Below are 22,408 nucleotides of genomic sequence, written 5' to 3' on the forward strand. Positions count from 1 at the left end.
ACTTGAGTATGGGTTCCTCTAGCCAGCACCCACAACAGCAAGAGGAGCCCAGTGAAGAAGTACAAGGGGAATGGATAAGCAGCGTCCCCTAAAATCCTGTAAGCACAGCAAAGAGTGGCACTGCGTACACTTTGTTCCTCCCGCCTTCCTGCACTTAGAAGAGCAAAACCTCTCTCTCAAAACAGGTGCCAGGAATTAACCGTCCCATATTCTCGTTCATGGCTTTGACCTTTCCCTCTCTCTCCATAGTCTCAATTCCCCCTGACCCTAAAAAGCACCTCTCACCACTCCCAGAAGCTAGAGCCCCACCTCTTGCTTCCTTTCATCTCCTTGTCTGAGGCATGGACGGTGTGAGAATGCACCGGATGCACACACACACACTAGGAGTCTCTGTGAAGGCTCCAGATTGACCTCCCATAAAGTGTTTGACCCTGGTGCCTGCGGCTTGCTCTGTGTGAGCGTGGCAGCCTGGCACTGTGGCTCCAGTCCCAGGCTCCCAGGACTGGCCACCAAGTGTCCCAGGCCCATGGGCAGCTGGGGCATCGAGGGCTACCTCCAGCCTGCCGCGCTCAGGAGGTGAGTCGCTCCTGTACCCAGGAGTAGTCAGGAGAACCCTGTGCCCATGCTCTGGAACTGCCCACAGGCCCCAAGGGCCATGGGGAGCCAAGGGTTGCTGGAAGGATCCTGGTGGGGCTTTGGGGCTGGGCCAGGGCAGCGGCCCCTCAGCGGGAAACAGGAGCGGCCTCCTGAGGAACAGGCAGCAGCCAGATGCATGCTCTTCTGCTCCAGCCCCTCGGGCGGTGGGGGCTGGGCCTCTGTTTTGGTTCACGCTCTTGGCTTTTCCTGTATGTTCCCACGGCTCCCATAGATTCAGCCTGGTTCCTGCAGGAGACATCAGGCCAATGGCAAGACTAGGTGTCTTTGCCCAGATGGAACCGGTAAAGCCGGTAAAGCTGAGAGGGGGATCCCCAGGGCACCCGAGAGCAGGGGGATGAGGGCAAGGTCAGAGCCCAGTAGACAGTTCAGCCTGGGGAAGTTTCCAGCCCGATCCTCTCCTTGTCCTCCTTTCCATCAAGGGAAACCACCCTGTGTGGCCAAGGGAGCCCAAGAGACGGGCACTGACCACCTGAGCACACGGCAGTCTGGGGAAGGAAGAGGAAAAGCCAAGTGAGAAGGGGTCGTGCAGAAAGGGGCAAGTTCTAGAGGGAGAAGGGGAGGGAAGACAACAGGGAAAATGCTAGGTGTCCAGGCAAGCCTCAATGCCACCCCACTCCTACCCCTATCAAGGGGAATCACTAATTCCTCAGGGCCCCACACCCACTGCCCTCCCATCGAGGCTGTCCAGAGAAGGCTGAGCCAGAGACACCAGGTGCCCCCCCACCTGTCTGCCCAGTCCCACTCAGGCACACCCCCAAAACCCAGTTGCCCCCCTATTACAGGTAACCAAGATATGCACACATGAACACAGCTTTGTGACTTAAAATACTAGGTTTTGCTTGTTTGTTTGTTTTTTACTGAAATAGGAGCTGATCAAAAAAAATGTCTGGGTGGGGAAGGAGAAATGTTGAAGCAGCGAGACTCGTGCTTGCTGTGACCAGCGATGGGTATACATGCCAGTCCATCTGTCCGTCTGCCCACCGTGGCAGGATGGTAAGGCCTTGGTGGTGTGGAGAGCTCGGCTGAGCTGGGCAGAGGGGCAGGGCAGGCCAGTCCCGGGTCGGGAGGTCAGCCACACCTGTCCTCCTCACGGGCAGGAGTGTCCTCAGCTGAAGGGCTTCACCAGCTTCATGGCAGCATAATTCTGGAAGGAGGGAGGAGGCAGGGTCACATGTGGCCCCAGCAGGGCAGCAGGAAGCGCTGGCTTTCACTGAAGGGCTTGGAGGGTGAGGCCCAGTTGCCTGGGAGGCAGAGGGCTGGGAGAAGAGGCTCATGGCCATTCACCTGCCTGTCCCCACCTGCCCTCGCCACCCAATACCCAGACTCAGCCCACACTCAACCAATGCTACATCTCGACTGCCTCCCTCCACCCAGGGCTCACGGGGTCTTCTCTCCACCAACCAAGTTAGAGACACCCTATGTCCAGACCAGCTGCCACGGAGACCCCTCTGAGACCAAGGCCAGGCTGGGGGCAGGACCGGCCAGGACTCTCACCCTTCTCCCCAGAGCCTACAGCGTGTCCGTCCGTATTGGGGCCGGGTTCCAGGAGTGACCCCCAGGTCAGTCCATGACAGAGATGGGTCTTCCTTCATTACACACTGCCTGCTGCAAACCTGACAGGCACCTCCCCTCCCCATGCCTTCCGCTGACCCCCTACCCCACCCCAAAAGAACAACCATGAAAACACACACAACACAACACAGGGCTCCTAATTGGGACAGGATGTTCCCCAGTGCAGCCCCCGAAAGCCAGCTCTACAAACAAAGCCCTGATGCTCCCTCCCTGACAAAGGCCTCCTGCCTCCCCGCTGGCCCACCTCCCACCAGCTCTGAGGGAAAGGCTGGGAGGAGGCAGGGGGTGGGCCTGCCCCTGGGCCCCTCCACCAGGCCCTGGTGAGAGGGATGGCACCACAGGGAGGCCCCCTGCTCCCCAGCCTGATGCCAGGTGAGGGAGGGGCTGCTGGAAAGCAGGGGCCTGGGGCCTGCACCTGGCCACCCGTTGGAGCTGAGACTGGCGGGGTGACTTGCACACTTGTAGAAAGGCAGTCTGGAAGCAAAGGCAGTGGAGAGCCCAGCCAGCCTGATCCCTTTCTCCTGATCACCTGACACCTCCCTAAGGGCCTCCTCCCCTCCCCCAGGTCGTAGGGAGGGAGGGCAGGGTTGTCACTTCAAAGAGGGTGATTTCCAGAACAACTTGAAGGACTGTGTTGGGGACCAAGAGACAGAGGGACTGATGGGGCGCCCCGCCACCCCCATCCCCAAGCGCCACTCGGCACCTGCCCGCAGGACCTGGGACTAAGGCTGCCGGGAGTGCAGGCATGAGGCTGGGAGGGACAGAACTGACTCTTGCCTTCCTTGCCCTGCCCAGCCAACAGCGGGGACACCTTCCCCAGCCCCTGCGGTGGGCTGCTGCGGAGGCCAGGCACCGAAAGGGCAGGGAGGAGGTCACTTTGAGCCCAGCCTGTTTCCTCCCTGGCACGTCAGGAGGCCCTGTGTGGAGGCCACGGGGAAGGGGGTGGACGTCCCAACCACAGCCCCAGGCCCAGAAGGTCTGTGCTGACCTCCGCCAGCCCCTGCACAGGCAGATGTGGGGGAGACGCCCGGGAACCCGACGCCGCGTGCAGGGTGGCATGTTCTACCTCAGGGCTCCTTGGCCCTCGATGGGCCCAAATGCAGCTCCCCATCAGTCAGGCCCAGGAACCGGGCCTTCCTAACAAGCACCCAGTGCTGCTGACGCTCCTCAGAGCCCACGTGCGTGGCAAGGGCAGCTCCCAGCTCTCTTTTTCTCTAAGTTCCCACTGCCTGCCCCTCACCACCCAGCAGCCCCTGGGGTGCCTGGCCAGCCTGGATGGGGCATCTGCTGCCCTCTTCACCTTCCATCCCAAGGGGGCACCAGCCCCAATGAGAGGGTCCTGAGATGGTGCCTGTTCATTCACCCCGCCCCCGCCTGGCTACAGGAGGCAGGACGCAGGCTCTAAGATCCTCCGGCAGATGCTGGTGAGACCCTCTCCCAGGCCCAGGTTCCTGATCACAGCCTCCAGTCCCCATCATGGGGCTTCAGCGGGTGCAGACCTTACCGACCGACACAGGAGTCTTCTCAACTGCTCATCTCCCCTCCCCTCTGGACCCAGTTCCAGAAGCTCACCCCAGCCAAGGGGCCTCACCCTGTAAACCCTCTGTGATTACTCCAGCCTTGTTGATGGGTCACCCTGATGAGGACAAGGACTCTGTACCCCCTTGTGGACCAAGTGCCCCCCCACCCCCCGGGCCAGGACTTTGTCCCCCTGAGCAGAGCAGAAACTCCTCAGAGCAGAGACCTGCCTCCTCCATCAGACCAGGAACTCCCCCAGGAGGGAAGTCATTGCTCTCTGGCAGATGGGGGGATTCATTGAGGAGGACAACTGCCTAGAACACAGAGGCTGTACCCTGCTGAGTCGGGCAGGGCTCCCCTATGGGGCTGTGCCTATCCCTCGGGCCCACTCACCGGGAAGGCGTAGACGAAGATTCCCAAGAACAGTAGCAGGACAAAGAGGATGATGAAGAGGATGATGGCGCAGCGGAACCGCCGCCACAGGATGAACTTCATCGTCTTGTACGGCGAGGTGAACCACAGGAAGGAGGTGTCAGGGCGCCTGGAAGGCAGGTTCCAGCAGTCAGTCAGCAAGAACCCTCGGACCACGGCCCGTTTCTCCTAGGCCGGCTCTCCACTCCCAACGTCAGGTCAGAGGCCCGGCCGGCCCAGCTGTATGCCCACCTGGCCCCCAAACTCTGCCCCAAGCATGCAGCCACACCGGCTGCCCCAAGCTGCTGCTACCCCATCACACAGCCCTGCTGCCCTCCTCTGCTGGGCACCTGCGGAACACGCCATGCCCGCAGTCCTCCCTCTCGAGCATGCCCTCACTGCCACCCTCCTCCTTCCTGCCCCAGGACACAGTAGTCACAGGCTACAGGTCTGGGAGCAGGGCAGACCCTCTGGGGCTGTCTCGTTCAAGGAGGCCCCACAGTAACAGACAAGCAAATGGCAGGCCCCTGGGAGGGAGGGATGGAGGGACGGTGGCAAGAGAACCCAGAAAAGCCATTTGCTCCCACTCATATTCAAGAACAACTTGAGCCACAAGTGGGATTTCATGTCTCGCTCGCTAATCATTAGGGAAGCAGGGGAGCCTCTCACCTCTCTGGGCAGGCCCAGTTTCCCCAGCCAGGGGCCCTGCCAGCCCCATGGCACCGGCATAGAACTGTGGCAAGGGGAAGGGTCTGTCCTATGCCAAACCCTAGCGGTGTCAATGGCAGGGGAGACCCAGCAAAGAGCCCACGAGAGCCATCGTTGGGGTCCTTGCCACTGCCTCCCAGGCGGCCACGTCCACCGGCTTCGTCTAGCCTAGAGGCCGGTGACGCCGGGAGGCAGACCTGGTCTCCCCATTTCACAGACAGAAAGGTCAGGCTGGGAGACCATTCGACAGCCACACTAGAATCAAAGGAGAACCACAGCAGCAGCTGGATGAGGAAGAAGATGCTGACCAGGCTCCAGCAGAGCAGGTTGGAGACCTACAACAATGCCACTTCCTCAAGTGGGGCAGAACTTACGGATTTAACGTGGCTGGGATGGTTCCTTCATCTGTAACACGGGGATCGGAACAGCCAGCGCCCAGGGGAGGTTCCCCAGCACAAGGCCCACCTGCCCTCAGACAGTGTGCTCAGCACCCAACCAGCAGGTACCCCAACCTGCCGCTGTCCAGTTAACCCCGACTCAGGGCAACCGCATGGGTGGGTGTCAGAGAAGGGCTCTATAGGGGGTTCAATGGCTGAGCCGTCAGGAGATCTGCAGCCCCTTCTTCTGAAGCGGTGCCCTAAGTAACACCCTAAAGGCCCATCTTTGCCCTGTGCTTATCTGTTTGCACACCTAACAGGTCCATCACGGGGCCTGTGTCATGAATTACTGAGGAGTTCAAGGCTCCCTGGGACGGCAGCATCCTTCTCGGTTAGAACAGGGTCCCACATGAGGCACGTCTCTCTCTCTCTCTCTCTCTGTCTTTCTCGGGCCTGGGCTCTCCTGTGCACTGAGCAGCGGGGTGGCCTGTGCTCCCCAGCACTTAGCCCCAGGGTGCAGTGCACACGGGCCAGGGCTGGGCACTCACCTCGGGTCCTCGAGCTTGGGGTTCATGTTGGGTTCATCCCGGCCCTGGCCAGCGGGCCGCTCCTCATGCTCGCGCTCAGCTACGATCTCCAGGGTCATCTCCAGCTTGCCCTGCGGGCAGATGGAGCTGGTCAGGCGCACAGGCTCTGCCAGGCACCTAGGCAGAAGCCAGGCCAGGGCAGACCTCAACAGCCACGTGCTGTTGTTGGAGCTATTAGGGGCCACCCTGTGTGACAGAGTAGAACTGCCCCCACAGCAGGGTCTTTACGGGAGCTGATAGCCAAATTTTTCTCCTGCAGGGCGACTGGATGTGTTCGAACCACCAACCTTTGAGTTGGCAATCAAGCACTTAACCGTGGCGCTACCAGGGCCACTGAATTGTTTTGAAAGAAAAAAAGGATACGGTTATTTTGATCATCCAAAGCAGCGCATGGTCCTTGTAAGGAAACAAAGTTGGATAAAGAAAGGCGAATGTCACACATTCTTCACTCGATGGACAAAAACTGTTCACATTTTTATGCATCTTGACTTTTCCTGTTCCTCTACAAGTACGTGAATTATCAGGCTGTAGGCATAGGTCAAAGGAGCCCTGGTGGTGTAGTGAGTTAGGAGTTGGGCTACTAACTGCAAGGTGGGCCGTTCAAGACCACAAGCCACTCCTTGGGAGAAAGAAGAGGCTTTCAACTCCCTCAACGATTGACAGTCTCCGACACCCACAGCAGCAGTTCTACTCTGTCCTACACCCCAGGGGTCGCTATGAGTCAGCATAAACTCGATGGCAGTGGGTGGTTTGACTTTATATGCACTTCCATCGCTTGCTTCTCTGCTCCTCACCACCCCCCCGCACCCCACTTGGGCATATATTCTATTTCATCATATAATTATATATTCTTTAAAGTTTGGTTTTAAATGGCTGCAAACTATCCTATGGGATGGCTGACCATAATTCACTGAGCAAAAACTACTTATTTTGGTTCATTTGGGTTGCTTCCAACTCTTTGATATTATAATTAATGCAGCCACAAACATCCCAGGGCCTAAATTTTTAATTGCATCTGGTTATTTTTTTTAGGAGAGGTTTTAGAAGTGGGACTGCAGAATCAACCACCATAAATATCATTAAATGTCTTGCTGGCTATTACTAAATTGCTTTTCCAAGCAGTTAAAAACATAGCTCTCTCCGGCAGATACCTGTCTCCACATACTCAGCAATGACAAACATGATTACTTTTCACACACATTTCCTGGTTGATCAGGCAAAAATGCTATCACTTTTTTAAATGTTCCTTTAATTATGCAGGGTAGGGGTAAATGCTTGTTTCTCTTCTTTGCTGCTTACTGGCAAGGGGTCTTGCCTCTCCAAGTTCTCTCCTCCTGCCCTCACGCGACTCTCTTTGGGTGTGCTTGAAGGCCCGGTTTCGCCGTTTTCAGAAATGTTTGTGTAAGACAACCGAAAAGTGGGTGAAGGGAGAGGTCGGACAGGACAAGATATGACAAAATACCCATTTATAAACTATCAAGGGCTGATGAGGGAGGGGGGAGCGGGGAGGGAGGGGGAAAATGAGGACCTAATGTCGGGGGTTTAAGTGGAGAGAAAATGTTTTGAGAATGATGTACAAATGCGCTTTACACAATTGATGTGTGTATGGATTGCGATAACAGTTGTATGAGCCCCTAATAAAATGTTTAAAAAAAAAAAAGAAATGTTTGTGTAACAAGGATATATATATATATGCATGTATGTATACATATATGCACATATACACATATACATATACACACACACACACACATATATATATATAGCAAGGGCCCCTTTAAGGGCTGGCTGGCTGGCCGCCATGTCTAGTGACCCATTAGGGATGAACCTCCTTTCCAAGCTCTGCACCCCAGGAAGGAAGGGATGCACCCTGCTCCTCTGGTCGAACTCCTGAGCAGAGCAGACCTGCTGGCACGGAAGGACCCTGGAGCCCTGTCCACTGTCCCAGGACACGCTCACAGTGAAGACCTGGTGAGCAGTCTGAACAAGACCCACAGACAATGGTCATCGTTCCACCATCGTCCCCTGGAATTGGGACCCCTCGTGAGAGGAAGGCTGGGCACTGGGAGGGAGGAGGGTGGGTAGGACAGTACACACATGCACCTAGGATATGCTGCAGGAGGCGCCCACCCCCACCCCCCTTCTCCACTGTGACTGCGCCAGTCGACTCACAGCCAGCATCTGCTTCTCGCCCACTTCCGCCACACAGGGCCACCAGCCCTTCACTGTCTTCTGTTCAAACAGGGACACAAACCACTCCGGATGGAAAGTATCGTCCAGCTGGTCCAGGGAGCACTTCTCCGCCGACTTGGCAGGCTTGGGCATGCGGTTGAGGTCCAGCTGCAGCGAGCCTGCAACGGAGACGAGTCCTTTGGTCAGGGATTTTCACAATGGCCACCAGCCAGGGGCTACTAGGGCAGGACAGGGGTCAAGAAAACATCATTGTCACCTCCTTGGCTTCAATCCCTGGGCTCAGCCCTGGATCCAATGCCCCAAACCCTCTCCTCTCCATCGCTGTCAGGAGAGGGCTGCCACTCTGCTGTAAGCAATGCTTCCACCCAGGTGCTCGTGCCGGCCTCTGCTCCTCCATTGGCTAGCCCCCAGCAGGACTTGCCACCTCCGACTGTCCAGCTTAGTCTGCAGGGCTCCACTCATCCACCAATGGGCCACACACTGCCGTCGGCCAGGCTGCCCTTCTTGCCCCTACTGATTCAAGGAGCCCCTCTGCGGTACTGACTGAGCTGCCCACCTAGAATCCCCATCCCTGCTCCAGACAGCACCCCCTCTGAGCTTGAATCCTATGGGCAGTGCTGACACGCAGATTTCCCTGCCCTCGAAACGCGGCAACCCCACACGGCTTCACCTGGTCAATCAGCGGCAGGAAGAGAGGCAGAGGAATGGTAAAGGAATCGAGTGAGGGAGAGAGATCTAAAACAGGTGTTTTTAGGCCACACTCGGCAATTCTTGACTATCAAGCAAAGAGCATTAGATTTTCCCAGACTGGGTTTTCTATTTTTTTTTCCCCATTAGATTTTTTTGATACACCCTTTTCCTGTTTTCTTTATGGATTTTCTTCCTTTCCATTCCTTCCTTCATCCATCCATCCACCCATCCCATGCATCGGTCCACCCTCTGCTTTGGCCTGTCTCCATTCACTGACACCTCCCACTTGTTGAGTACAACGTCTGTCTACTGTTCCATCTAATCCATTTGTCCAACTCTCTCCTGGCAGTCCCCCCGCCTCCCCCCCCTCCGGCTCAGGGATGCCGATTTCCCACTTTAAATATGTTTTCCCGATTCAGGTAAAAGGCAGGCATCTTTGTGTTTTTCCTCAACATACTTCTCTAAAGCCTTGTTCCACAAAGGAAGGGGGGCTGGATGGATGGATGTATCGCAGAAATGTTTGAAGTTCATAAGCAAAGGTATTCCATTTTTTTTAAAGTAAATGTGCTTTTTTTCCTTTGCAACGTGTTTTTTAACATCTAAAAAGCTTTGAAAATTCAATAGTGAAGAATGAATGCTCCTAAGTTCTGAGAAGGAAAGTCCCACCCCAAATTCGGATAATAAAAGGGTATCATAATAATATTTAATTATAATAAAACATTACCCAATGTTCCACCTTACAATGTAATAAAGAAATGCATAGAAAACGATAAATCCCACTGGCAAATATTCTTAAAAGATTATAATAGTAGCAAGAGTTTGGGGAGGGAGTTGCACTCTTACGCCAACAGGGCAGAACTAGAGAACAGAGCCGTGAACTGTTTCTAGAAGACAAGTCCATGTTTTAAATACCATTTAGGAAGACTAACAATTCTAGCTCTTAGATCTAAGGAACGCTATGCACAAAGGGAAGGAAGCCCTGGTGGCGTAACGGTTTACGCGTTGGGTAACCACAGCTCTGCTGTTCAAACCCACCAGCCACTCCCGTGGGAGAAAGATGAGGCTTCCTACTCCCATAAAGTGTTACAGCCTCAGAAGCCCACAGGGGAGGTCTGCCCTGTCTCATAGGGTCACTATGGGTTGAATCAACTCGATGTAGTGAATTTTGAAATGCACAAAGGGAACAAAGACATACCCCAAGGGTGTCACCCTCAGTGGAAAACAGAGCATGACCCGAAAACACACACAAGGAGACTGGTCAAGCAACACAGAGGCCATGCTAGGACAGCGCACCAGGCAGACGTGGCTGACGTATCCTGATGCAATAGAGATGCAGGTGGGAAACTATTGGAGAAAAAGGACATCCATGATATAGGATGCTCTTAAAAATCCCGGATAGAAATCAGTCTGTATCCTATATTCTGCTATTTATATATGCCATGTATGTAAACATGCTAAATACACCTGAAGCATACACGTGCCTGTTTATAGAGCTGAAACATATGTGTCAAAATGTCCATGGGAACGATCTTGGGGGGGATGGCGTGAGAGTACAATAAAATGTGGGGGAAGAAACCTTGCTCCCCTGTGGACTCTAATTGTGCTCTGTGAATGCTGCAGCCCAGAATCATAGGTGAACAGCCTATGTGTGCAGGTGAGCAGCCAGGTCTGACGGAGGAACTGGGGAGAGACCCCATGCCTTAGGAAAGGCCACCTCTCCTTCTGAAATCAACAGTCACCTAAGGAGCATTTTGAGGAAATGACCCTAGCCACCCTGCTCCCAAGAGGTCCGGTGAGACTTGAACCCAGGGCCCCTGGCTTCTTCCCACAAGTTCACTTCCACGATTTGTCAAGGCAACTGGTCCCCTGACACTCAAGAGGCCAGCGGACTCACGCCTCCTCCTCAGGCTCTACCCTGGGGGTGGGGGTGGGGGCCCTGCCCCAGCTCTGTGTTGCTGCCTGGCCGTTGGTCCAAGAACCCTGCCTGCCAGGGGCTGGTGATCAGAGCCTTGCTGTTCATCCCTCAGCCCGCAGGCACAAGGGTGCAGAGTGGCTTGATCCCAGTGAGAGAGGAGACTGGTGGGGGCGAGAGCCAGATCACGGCCAGGAGGCCAGGCAACCAGAGCTCCTGGCTCTCCACCTGTGCGACCTGTGCTTCCCCCGCCCCCTTCCCTACCTGAGCCCCACCCCCTGCCATGCCCATCATCAAGAACGCCTCTTGCCAGGTCCACCTGGGTGCCCACTTCAATCACAGCTTCTCCAGCCTCAGGAAGTACTTCCGCCCCCATGGCCCAGAACTCCCTCCCTCCTACCCACCTCCCTATCCCCACCCCCACCCCCACCCAAACTAACAGCCATGGAATCAGTGCTGGCTCAGGGCAACCCACTGTGGGTCTCTGAGGCTGTCACTGTTTACAAGAGTAGAAAGCCCAGTCTCTCTCCCTTGGGGCTGCTGGTGGTTTCAAACTACCGACTATGAGGATCTCGGCCCAACGTGTAACCGCTACCCCACCAGGCAGAAATTCAGACTGCTCCTGCTGCTCTGTCTTCCCGAAGGGGCTTCTAGCAGCAGCCTGAGCTGTGCAGAACGGGGCCAAGGGAAACATGCTCACCCAGGAAGTCGTCGAAGGAGAACTTGTCGTTGTCCCAGATCTGGAACACCACCTGGGCGGGGATCTTGCTCTCGATCTTATCCAGCCTCCAGAAAGCATCCTGGCCCAGAGGAGAAGCAGGAAAGCACAGTGAGCTACAGACCGGGGTCCCCTGCAGCCCGGAGGCTGTCTGGTGGAGGCAGTGGGGTGGGATCTGGCCAGCGCCCTGGATCCTGGCAGGAGGGTGGCAACGGCAGGTTCCAGAGGGCCCACAGGTACCTCACGGGCTCCGTCGCCTCCCACGGCTGTCTAAGCCTCCCGGGCTGAGCTAGGCTGACCATTCCCACTGCAGAGAGGATAAAAACGAGGACTGGCGAAGCCAGAGGCCCAAGATTGTCATTGTCCGATGACTACCACCCTTCCTGTGTATCAGCAGTGAACCAGTCTGAACCCATTGACCTCCCAACATTTTCTGAGGAGACCCAGGTAAGCCGCTGGTCCAACGCTCACCAGCAGGCAGGGAATGGCAGCCAGGGTGCACAGCTGCACGGTCAGGTCCCAGGTCTCTGCTCCCGGCCCTGCAGCCCTGCTCTGCCCACGTGACCTCAGAGTAAGGCTGGGCTGGCTAAGAGCCAGGGGGTCCTCCACTCTACCCTGGCATCCCCAGAGACATCCTTCCTGGCACACTGCCCAGGGGGCCCCTGGCCCCAGCTCCTCCCTCACCCACCACCCTATCATCACTTCTGAGAGCTTGCCCAGGGGAACCTACAGGTCACAGCGCTGGGAAGTCGACAGCCCCCGCCCCTGCAGCTCTCTCTGCGCCCGCCTCCTGTGCAAACCCCACACTCCCTCCCTCAGACAGCCTTGGCGCCCCGGGCAATGCCATCCTGACTTCCTTCCCACAAAGGCTTCATGGAGAGGGAACGGGGTGTGAGGCTCACCATGCAGAGGCCCAGGCCCACCCACCGGACACCAAAAAGATTGTCACTGGGGCCGTCCGCCAACTCAGAGCTGCCCGTGGCCCCAAGTCCCTGTGTGGACAGACTGCAGGCAGGGAGGACACCAGGTCCGTCTGGCTGGCGATGCCTTGCCAACACTGCCTTGCTGCCCAGACAGGGTGAATCGGCCAGGACCAGAGCCTCAGAGTCAGGTCCCTCAGTTCCCACCCTGCTGCTGGACCAAAAACCATGACCACTGTCCCAGGAGGCACGGTCACTTTGCCAGACACAAAGCCGCAGCCTGGGCTGGTGAGACGCTCAGGTCCCCATGCTGGCCCCTCGCTCTCAGTCCCCAGCTGAGGCCTCCCTCTCTTCCAGGCCTGGCTCATGGGGGCCCCCAGCCCTCCCGCAGGTGCTCCCCTCCTCTGGCGGGCTTTTATGGGCGGCCTGCATAGCCCGCCAGCACCCCCACTCCGCCTGGCTGCCCGGTTTATGGGCTCGGTAATGAGCCAGAGGTTCAAACGGCTCCTGGTGGGAGCAGCTGGGCTGGGGCTCCAGCCTGGGGACCGAGCCCCCCCAGGTCCCAGCCGCTCATTACGCTCCCAGCCTGGGCCCTTTTACTAGCTGTTTATTTGCAGGGTGGGTGCCTGACATGCAGGCCGGGCCTGGTGGGTGTGCTGGGCTCCAGGTGGGGGGCAACCAGCGGTGGTTCAAAGCTGCCGGATGAAAGGAGACCTTGTGCTTTATGACAGTCTCGTCTGGTTAATGGGGTCCCTGGAGAGCCGGCCTGCCAGAGGCCCCCCAGCCCCAGGCACAGGGCCGTTCTACACAGGACCCTCAAGCCCAGGGGCTCTGCAGCACCCCACCCCCCACCCCCAGACTTAGTCCCCTCATGCAGAGCAGCTCCCTGGAGTCCCACCAAGGGCCTGACCCCTGGTTCCACGGAAACTCACTGGTCTCACCTGGGCTCAGACAGGCTCCTCTCGCCCGCCTGACTTCAAAACCTCCTCCGACCTCCTCCCCGTCTCCCCTTCACATGCAGCTTCCACCCACTGGGCCTCCCCTTCAGCTCCTAGGCCTGCCCCTTATCCTGCTCTCCATCCAAGCAGCCCTCATGGGCATCTCTCTCCGAGCACACAGTCCATTGGGCCCGAGGCCACCACCCCTTCTCTTCCGCAAACCCTCCTCCCCTCTCCTGCTGTGGCACTCCCATGAGCCAGCCCGACTCTCTCCTTCCTCCCTGGGACCCCCACATCACTGCCCAAAGGGAGCCCCCAGCAGCCACAACGGGGTTCTTCCCTGGGCCACAGTTCACACCTCACGCTGCCCTACTCCCTGTGCCCCCCTTTGAGGGCAACACCTGGTCCCCACCTTCCTCTTCTGTCTTGCACCACCCGCTGCCCTGCTGCTCGGAGGTTCTCTGTCCTCCTGCTTGGTAGGAAAAATGGGAGCGTCACCTTCCTGAGACTCACTTCCCAAGGACAAGGCAGTGGCGGGGACAGAAACCTCACCATGAGAGGGGCAGGGGCAGCAGCAGTGGTCAGGTGGCGGGGTGTGGGGTCCAAGGCAGTGCCTGTGGCGGTGTCACCCCTCGAACATCCGAGAGTCCTGGGACCAGTATCTTTGGGGACGAAGGCCACACTCACCTTCTTAGTGACGGTGCAGGCCTGCTCCGCTGGCAGGTAGTCAAAGGGGAAGATGAACCTCCAGTTGAAGTTGCCTTCACCGCCCAGGGACCGATAGTGCACATCTGTCTTCTGTTTGTGTTCCTCAAAGCCAACCATCCAACTGGACAGAGGGGTTTTCAGAGAGCATCTTTAACGTTAAGTTTCCACTGCAATATCTACAAGCAGTCTTCCACTTAGACGGACAGAAGCATTAAGAAGGTCTGAGGAATTAAGAAGGAATTCAAAGGCCTTGGTGGCATAGTGGGGTAAACTCAATGGTCTGCGGTCCACAAGGTCAGTGGTTTGAACCCACCAGGCCCTCCCAGGGAGAGAGATACGGCTGTCTGCTCCTGCCAAGTTCACAGCCTTAGAACCCCACGGGGGCAGCTCTATCCTGCCCTGACCAGGCTGCCGAGTCAGCACTGACGCAATGGCAATGGGTTTGAGAAGGTCTTTGTTTGTTTGTTTGTTTGTTTGTTTGGGTGTATGTGAACTTGGTGATGATAAGCAAAAAGAACACCCAGAAAGTCTTCATGATATACAACCTGGCCCATGAATTTAAAAGCGATCTAACTTCTCAGTGCCATTAAGTTCAATCCAGAGATACACCCAAAGCCAAACTCACAGCCAGCGAGTCAGAACTAGAAGAACTGACTCCCCAAAGGCATGAACCACCCTCAGGGCTCTCTCCTTCCTTTCTTCGTTGACCTGCCTTACACCAGACCTGCCCCACGACACCACACACACAACACACATGCACTCATACCTACTCACTCACATGCACTCACGTGCTCTCACGCACACACTCTCTACACTCTCAATTACACATAGACTCTCATACTCACACACGATCACTCACACTGTCGCTCACACACACACTTATTCACACTCACCCTCTTTCTCACATACACTCTCTCACTCACACGCACTCTCTCTCTCACAGGCACACACACCCTCTTACACTGGGTACCACTGCACAGGCAGTGGGGCCACCCCGGAGCGCCGCCCCCCAGAGCGCCGGGCGAGAGGACGCCGCACCCTTTCACGTAGATGTCGCTCATCTTCTCCCCGGTGATGCTCAGGTCGTCCAGGATCACGTCCCTGGTGTTCCAGACAATACAGCGCAGGAGGAACCTGGGCAGGAGAGGGCCAATGCAAAGCCATGGGGTCTCCCACCAAAGCCAGGGCCTGTTTTAGGGGCCCCTCGCTGCCCCCAAAGACTCGCATGCTTGCCTGGCAGGACACGTGGCCGGATCCACACAAGAGCTATACCCAGCAGCCCAAGGGGCTCAAAATGTGGGTGACTTCCTGGCCACACCCTCAGCTGGCTCTGACGACCCTGGCTCCCACCCACCCCCACCCCACCCCCCGCCGCAGTTCAGCTGGGGAAGGCACCTTCTGGCTCTCCGTGGAGTGATGTTGAAGGGAGGTCCAGGCCGCCCCAGGGCCTTTGGAAACAGGTCAATCCACATCTGCAGCTTTCCCTGTGGGGACATTAGCACGCTCTCTTCATCAGTCTGTTCTTTCCACCAGCATTGACGGAGCACCTACGCTGGACCAGACCCATGGGGAATGGGACAGAGAAGAGGCCAGGTGCCACGTGGCTGGGCTCAGCATCCCCTCTCTTGGAAGGACCCTAAGCAGAGGGCTAGAGAGCCAGGCACAAGGCGAGCCCACAACTGCCCAGGCCACCAACCCGGATCCAGGCTGGCCTCCAGGACCAGGAGAGGCTGCTCAGAGATGGTGACTTCTGAGCAGTCTCGGTGTGCGGGCTAGAACCGGGAGGACCCTCAAGGCCCGGGGAATGGGGTCCTCAAAGCCCCAGAGGGACCCTAGAGGGTGGTTGAGTCATGGAAGGGCTCTGGCTTCCGGCACTGAAAAGTACTCTCCCTGCCCGCCCCTCCAGCCCACCCCTTGCCGCCAGCCAGGGTTCCTCCTTCAAGAGTCATGAGCTCAGGCTTCTGCGAGGTCACAGACGAGAGTCCCTGTCATGCCACTCCAGGGTGTCAGGGAGCAAATGACCTCAGGAGAAGAGTTGAGGTCCAAACACGGGGGTGGAGGGTGGGTATCCCCTGTACAGTCACACTTCAGGGTGTCTTCGCCCCCTGCACCCGCCCTCTCTGCACAGGAATGGACTCTATAGGCCCCACCAGCGATTGCTCTTTGGCTGCTGCCCTCTCGTCAAGGAGTGCTGGTCACCCTGTCTGAACACCCCCAGCTCGTGGCAGCACAGGGAAGGACTGACTGATGATAAAGGAGCAGGAGGCCGCTCGGCCGGGTTGAGCCCCCAAGACTTCAGAAGGATAGGCAGCCAGAAGCCAGGATCCCCAGGAGGAGGTGCAGAGGGGCACTTAACAGGCCCTAGGGGCCAGGCTCAGGAGGTCCCCTCCTGGTCCCCCAGTGATGAGCATTCGGAAGGCGGGGTGGTAGTTAGGTGATTGTACATCAACTGTCATTGGTTAGAAAGTGTGTGGGCAGTGGATGGGGAGTCCAAAATGTCACTCAGCCTGGTGATGCCTCCTTGGGGGCGTGGCCTTCTTATAAGAAGATACTGGGAACCTCTCTCTCTCTCCTGCTCTGTGTGACTTTGTCTTCCTGCTTGTTGGGAACCTGCCTCCAGGTGTGGCAGCCCCATGTGGCCAGCCACATTCCTGCTGTTCTTACATCCTGGCAACTCTGCCCCCACCAGCCCATGGCCCTCCCAAGTCTGGTTTCACCTTTCTGCTCCAGCAGCCTGCAGCGTCCTGAGTCTAAAGGGAGGCTTAGGGGCTAGCCTCAGAAAGATGGGATTGAGTTGGACTGGCTGGGATACCTTCTTCATAGAATCTTACCTGTGGTATAGACTCTTTTTTGATGCATGCATGAGTGTCCCTGGGTTTATTTCTCTAACACCCCAGGCTAACACAATGGGGACACAGCACCCAAGAGGAGCTGAGTAAAACCCGAGGGTGTCCACGCTGTGCTCAAGACAGGGCCACTGGGGTTCAGGGACTCTGGGCCCACGGCCAAGGACTCACCTGCTCGATGTCGGGCTGCAGGGGGCTGTAGAGAGGTCGGGACTCCACGTGCTCTGGGACCAGGCCTTGCTGCTGAAGGACATGTAAAGCCAGACGCTCCTCCACGGGGCCCAGGTGTGGGTTAGGGACTCTGTTAGCCTCTGTCCCAGAGAAGATACAAAAGGGACATGGTCCAGGTGAGTAGGTAATGGCAGAAGTGCCGGGTAAGCCAGCTAAGCAGAGCTGGCTGGAAGCTGCAGGAAGCCCCTGGGCCTACAGCCTCACCCCCATCCTGTTCTCCCTTCCTTCCCCATGCTTTCTGCAAAGGAAGCATCACCATCGAGGAGTTCAACAACCCATCCCCGTGACCACTCTTCCCACCCAATCTCCTGCACACAGCACTCCCTCCCTCCCTCCCCCCACCCTGCCTGCTAACGCCCATCCTGACCACCCCTAACTCTGCGCCTTGGCATCCTTGGCCACCAGATCTGGCATTTAAGTTCAAGTGAGTTACTCTATTAGGGGCAGTGCCTAAGATCACAACAGCAATCATGAACGTCCATGTGCACTACGGGGCGGTCCAGATATTAGCATGTTTCCCCTGCATCCGAACCAGGGAGGTCCTTGCAGGTGGTCTCACCATTGACAGGTAAAAAACCCAGGCCTGGAGAAGAAGCCACCCATCAGGTGAGTGGGCCAGCTGGGATTCCAGACTGTCTCCTAAGTGAGATCACATGCTCACTTAGGAAGGGTGAGGCCGGACCGTAAGCGCCCCCCACCCCCACCCCGAGATCCCCTCACACTTCCCAGGTGCAGCCCTTCCTGCCAGGAGGTGGGTCTAGGACAGCTGCCATGAACAGGAGACGCTCAGACACTGAGAGGGGTGCCGACAGCATGCATTTAAAGTCCCGGTGAAGTAGTGGCCTACCCATGAAGCTACTAACCACAAGGTCAGTAGTTTAAAACCACAAGCCGCTCCAAGGGGAAGTGTAGGAATGAGGCTTTCTATTCCCACAAGGAATGAGGCTTTGGGCAAGTGGCATAGTGGTTACGTGTTGGACTGCTAACTGAGGTCATGGGTCAGGGTGGGCAGAAGGTCCAAAGTCAGGGCTCAGTCCAAAGGTAGGCTGGACACAATTGGGGGGGTCAGTGTGATTTGAGGTCTAGACCATAGTTAGACCTGGTCTTCTGAGGCTGGGTGGCCGTTTAGATGTTGATTGGAGTCTGGAGTACAGTCTACCTCGGAGAAACTGTTTGCAATTGGAATTACACCCTGGTGGCTTTGGTGGGTTACGTGTTGGGCTGATAACCTCAGGGTCAGCAGTTCAAAACCACCAGCTGCTCTAAGGGAGTGAGATGAGGCTTTCTACTCCCACAAAGAGATACAGTCTGGGAAACCCACAGGGGCAGTTCTATCCTGTCCTATAGGGTCACTGAGTCAGAATCGACTCGATGGCAGTGAATGTGGTTTAAGCTGTCTGCCTGAGGAGCCCTCCAGGTGCTGTGGTTGAGCACTGCGCTGTTAACCACAAGGTCGGTGGTTCCACCCCACCAGCTACTCTGCAGAAGACTGATGAAACTTCCTGCTCCCACAACGATTTGGAAAGGGTCCCTGGAAGTCAGAAACAATGGACGGCAGGGGTTTTTTATTTTAGCCTGCCAACTTGGCTGTGCCAGTCCTTTGAAGGCCCCCCTCCTTTGGCCCTACCACCACCTTCACAGGCACTGTACCCCAAACCTCAAAAGGCCTCTCAGGGCAGGGGGGTGGGGGGGGGCTGCTTCTCTCATCAGAGAAACTCATCCATCTGCTCCGAGGCTTGGGGTGTCTGTGATGCCCACTGCCCAGAGCAGCTCAGCCACCCCTTCTGGTGGGGCAGGGTGTTGGGTGGTAGGGCTTATGCCACAGTTGGAGAAGGGGGAGGGGACTGAGCCGGCTGCTGGCCCATCTCTCTCTTCCACGGAGCAGCTGGTGGTTTTGAACTGCCGACCCTGAGTTTAGCAGCCCAACATGTAACCCACTGAAGCCACCAGGGTGTGATTCCAATTGCAAACGGTTTCTCCGAGGTAGACTATACTCCAGGCTCCAATCAACCCCTAAACCGCCACCCAGCCTCAGAAGACCAGGTCTAACTATGGTCTAGACCTCGAATCACACTGACCCCCAATTGTGTCCAGCCTAGCTTTGAACTGAGCCCTAACCTTGGACCTTGCATCCACCCTGACCCTTGACCTCAATTTCCACCCTGGGCACTAATTTTCCCAATGACCATCCCAGAAAAGTACTAGTATCAAAAGGACCCGGTGTGAGTTTAGCTCCTCTGTGCCATCCTGGGGAGGCTGAGCCTGTGCCCTGGGTCAGGTTCAAAACCAAAACCAAATTCACTGCCAAGAGCCTGCAACTCTTGAGTGGAGTAGAAAGCCCGTCTGTTTCCCACGGAGAGGCTGGTGCATTCAAACTGCTGATCTTGCAGTTAGCAGCCCAATGGGCCTCTGTGGTCGGAGATGGCCTGGCGAGGCAGAAAGCAGCGAGGGAGGCCGTCCCTGGGTTCGGGGTTCTCTCAGTAGCTCACCCTTGTCCGCAATGGTGTATTCTTGACCCTGAAACACCACCCGGTCTGTGTGGTACACCGGGGCCTTGAGCCGGTGCTGCTGGCAGAAGAGGTGCAGGAGCTGGGAGGGGCGGAGCTGGTCCCTCCACTGGTTCGGTCCAGAGCTGAGGCCCAAACACAGACAAAGGTCAGGTGTTCTGAGCACAGGAGCAGGGTGGAGGGGAGCGGTGTGGTCTGCGCATCTGCACACACAGCCACAGCGCCACCCACCCTTCCCTTTTACCGCGGGCTCCCCATCTCATCTCTGAGGGTAGAGAATCGGACCAAACAAGACTCGAGTTGGGGTGTGGGGGGCCGTCCACACGCGAATTCACCTGGCAGAGACCTTCACAGGATCCCCCCTCTACTCCAGCAGGGGCCTGTGGTCATGCTGTGGATCTCCCAGCCTCCCTCCCGGCCCTGTCTCTGTCCAGGCACTTGGCCCCCACAGGCCACTGGTGCGCCCTAAAAGTTGAGTGATGACAGCCAGGCCAACATCCAAGTCCTATGCTGACGCCACCACTTCCTAGCCTCAGATTCCTCATCTCTGGGGCGGGAGGAGGAAGTGCGTACACGCGGCGAGGCGCTGAGCCCAGCCGGCACCAGCAAGTGCTCGGCGAGCCCTGCAGGTCCGCACTTAGAGAACCGTTCACTCCCCTCGCACGTACACACAGTAGGTCTGGGGGAGTCCACAGCGCGCCCCGAACTTGGACAGCAGCCTGTTCTCCAGGTCGATGGTGGTCTCCCCGATCTTCTCGTCCTTGGTCATGAGGTCATAGTCGTAGAGGGCGATCTTCAGGTCCTTCTCCAGGGGCAGAGTGCAGGTCAGCTCGAACATCCTGCAGGAGGGGCGTGGGGTCAGGGGGCACTCGAGGGGACTGCAGTGAGAACAGAACTCAAGGGCCACCCTGGGGTCCACAGCGCCACTGTCCTGTCCTTGAGTCTCCTGCAGCTCTTAGCACACACCACCTTCAGCGCTCGGAGCTGATCCTGCAGGGGGGAGTGTGTGCGTGCGTGCGTGCGTGCATGCGTGCATGCGTGTGCATGCCGGGCACAGGGCAGGTGTCTGACCAGCCACAGAAGGGCCTGACGAACCAGAATAGAAGGATGGAACACTACAAAGCAAGTTCCCACCAGGACCAGCTGTCCGAGTCGGCCCCAACTTGAGCAGCCCAGTGTGTCCAGGCAGAGCTGGGCTTCACGAGGTTATCAATAGCTGGCATTCCACGTCAGGTGGCAGGCCTTTCTGAAGAAACACCTTTGGGTGGATTCGAACCATGCTGACTGCCTACAGACACCACCTGGGCCTCCTCAGCCCGGGGGCCAGAACAGGACAGACCTGAAATGCCAGAGCCAGAGCCCCTCGGGCAGGATGTCTTGGTGGGTGTCTTAGGCCTCTCAGGGTACCACACATGCTTGGGGGAGGGGGGGCGATGAGGGGAAACTTTGTGAGGATTTCTGCAGAGGAGAGGTGGGCCTCGGGAGGCCAGCTCAAGGGGTTCTATGTCCTGTCCAGGAGGCCTCGAAGGGGCGGCAATGACAAGACACTGGAGCGGGCACCATCGGAAAGCCAGGGCCCAGGGCGGGAGGCAACCAGCTCAAAGGGCGCCATATCTGCTGTGTCACCAGAGGCTGAGAGAGGGGTCTCAGAGTCCGGATCCACAGTCTAAGCTCAGCCCCCTTCAGAAGGCTCCAGCCACTGCTGCGAGGGAAATGGGCACGTGAGGTGGCCTGTGCCCCAAATTCAAGTTCCCCAGGCCTGACCCTGTAGGAGTCAGAGGCTTTAGTGGCTGGCCAGAGGTGAGACAGGGAATATTTAACAGGGAGTAGGAGAAAGACAAAGCTCCTCCCCTCCTGCCACGCAGCCCAAAGCCACGACCACCTAGTGTATTCCTACTCACACCTCACTAGACAGGCGTCCATGGTTGTACATCTTTACTGAGCAGACAGCCTCATCCTGCTCCCACGGACAGGCTGCCGGGGTTGAACAGCTAACCTTGCAGTTCACAGACCAATGTTTAACTGACAGCCACCAGGTCTCCTCCCCACAGCTATACCCAGAGCAAGCCAGGGAAGACCACCCTCCATCCATTCGGGGTCTTCATGCATCCCGGCGCCTGGACAAGATGTGGGCCTAGAGCTAACAGTGATCGGGGACACTGCAGCCTGCCCACTGCAGAGGCCAAGAGGGACGGGGCGGGCTGGCCCACAGACTCAAGAGTTCAGGGCACACTGGAGGGCAAGGGACGCTGTGATCTGATGATGCCCCATGGGCTGTGCTTGCTCGGTCTAGGGGCTGTAGGAAGAAAGGGCCCCTGAAAGGCCAGGGCCATAAAATGCCAGGGATGTGGTCAAAGGGGACTGGGAGAGTGGGCTCCTCCTTCCAGAGGAGGACCTGGACCCTGGACCCCCATTGTGGACCTCACCTGCTCACTCTCCCACCCACCATGTTTGGAGTCCATCCAGCAGGCAGTACAGGACACCCGGCTCTTCTCTTCCCTCCGGCCTTTCCCTCCAGCCAAACCCTCAAGAGAGCTCCCACCGGCCTGATCATTTCCCCTGGCTGCCTGGGTCCTCACTATGGGCTCAGGGGCAACAACTAACTCAACAGTCACCCAGGAATGCTGTGTCCAGCTGCAAACCTCCCTTGACAGCTTGGCTTTCAGCTTTCTCTGCCACCCACACTGACAATCTCACGCCATCAAGTTGATTTTGGCTCTGAGCAGCCCTCTAGGATGGGGAGAGCATCCTTTGTGGGTTTCTGAGACTGTAACTCTTTATGGGAGTAGAAAGTCCCACCTTTCTCCCCCAGAGCTGCTGGTGGATTTGAACTGCCAACCTGGTCATTATTAGCCCGACTCATGACCCAAACGCCACCAAAGCATCTTGTCCAAACCACAGGGCCCCTGAAAGCT

The 22,408-nt window shown here is 57.2% G+C and overlaps 1 protein-coding gene across 1 annotated transcript in view; it reads right to left on the bottom strand.

The window, feature by feature from the left end:
- Positions 1 to 1,490: 1,490 nt before the first annotated feature.
- Positions 1,491 to 22,408, bottom strand: part of DYSF (dysferlin) — a 223,011-nt gene continuing 202,093 nt past the window's right edge. The window contains exons 47-57 of the mRNA XM_013004756.2: positions 20,162 to 20,332; positions 19,476 to 19,618; positions 16,927 to 17,066; positions 15,305 to 15,393; positions 14,948 to 15,043; positions 13,889 to 14,030; positions 11,326 to 11,425; positions 8,003 to 8,181; positions 5,792 to 5,901; positions 4,141 to 4,288; positions 1,491 to 1,801 (exon numbers count right to left, since the gene is read on the bottom strand). Coding sequence (XP_012860210.1) covers positions 1,763 to 1,801; positions 4,141 to 4,288; positions 5,792 to 5,901; positions 8,003 to 8,181; positions 11,326 to 11,425; positions 13,889 to 14,030; positions 14,948 to 15,043; positions 15,305 to 15,393; positions 16,927 to 17,066; positions 19,476 to 19,618; positions 20,162 to 20,332 — 1,357 coding nt within the window. The 3' untranslated portion in view covers positions 1,491 to 1,762. The remainder of the gene's footprint in view (positions 1,802 to 4,140; positions 4,289 to 5,791; positions 5,902 to 8,002; positions 8,182 to 11,325; positions 11,426 to 13,888; positions 14,031 to 14,947; positions 15,044 to 15,304; positions 15,394 to 16,926; positions 17,067 to 19,475; positions 19,619 to 20,161; positions 20,333 to 22,408) is intronic.

Source organism: Echinops telfairi, unplaced genomic scaffold, assembly GCF_000313985.2.
Source record: "Echinops telfairi isolate 266 unplaced genomic scaffold, ASM31398v2 ScPeMD7_9;HRSCAF=40, whole genome shotgun sequence".
Lineage (NCBI taxonomy): Eukaryota > Metazoa > Chordata > Mammalia > Afrosoricida > Tenrecidae > Echinops > Echinops telfairi.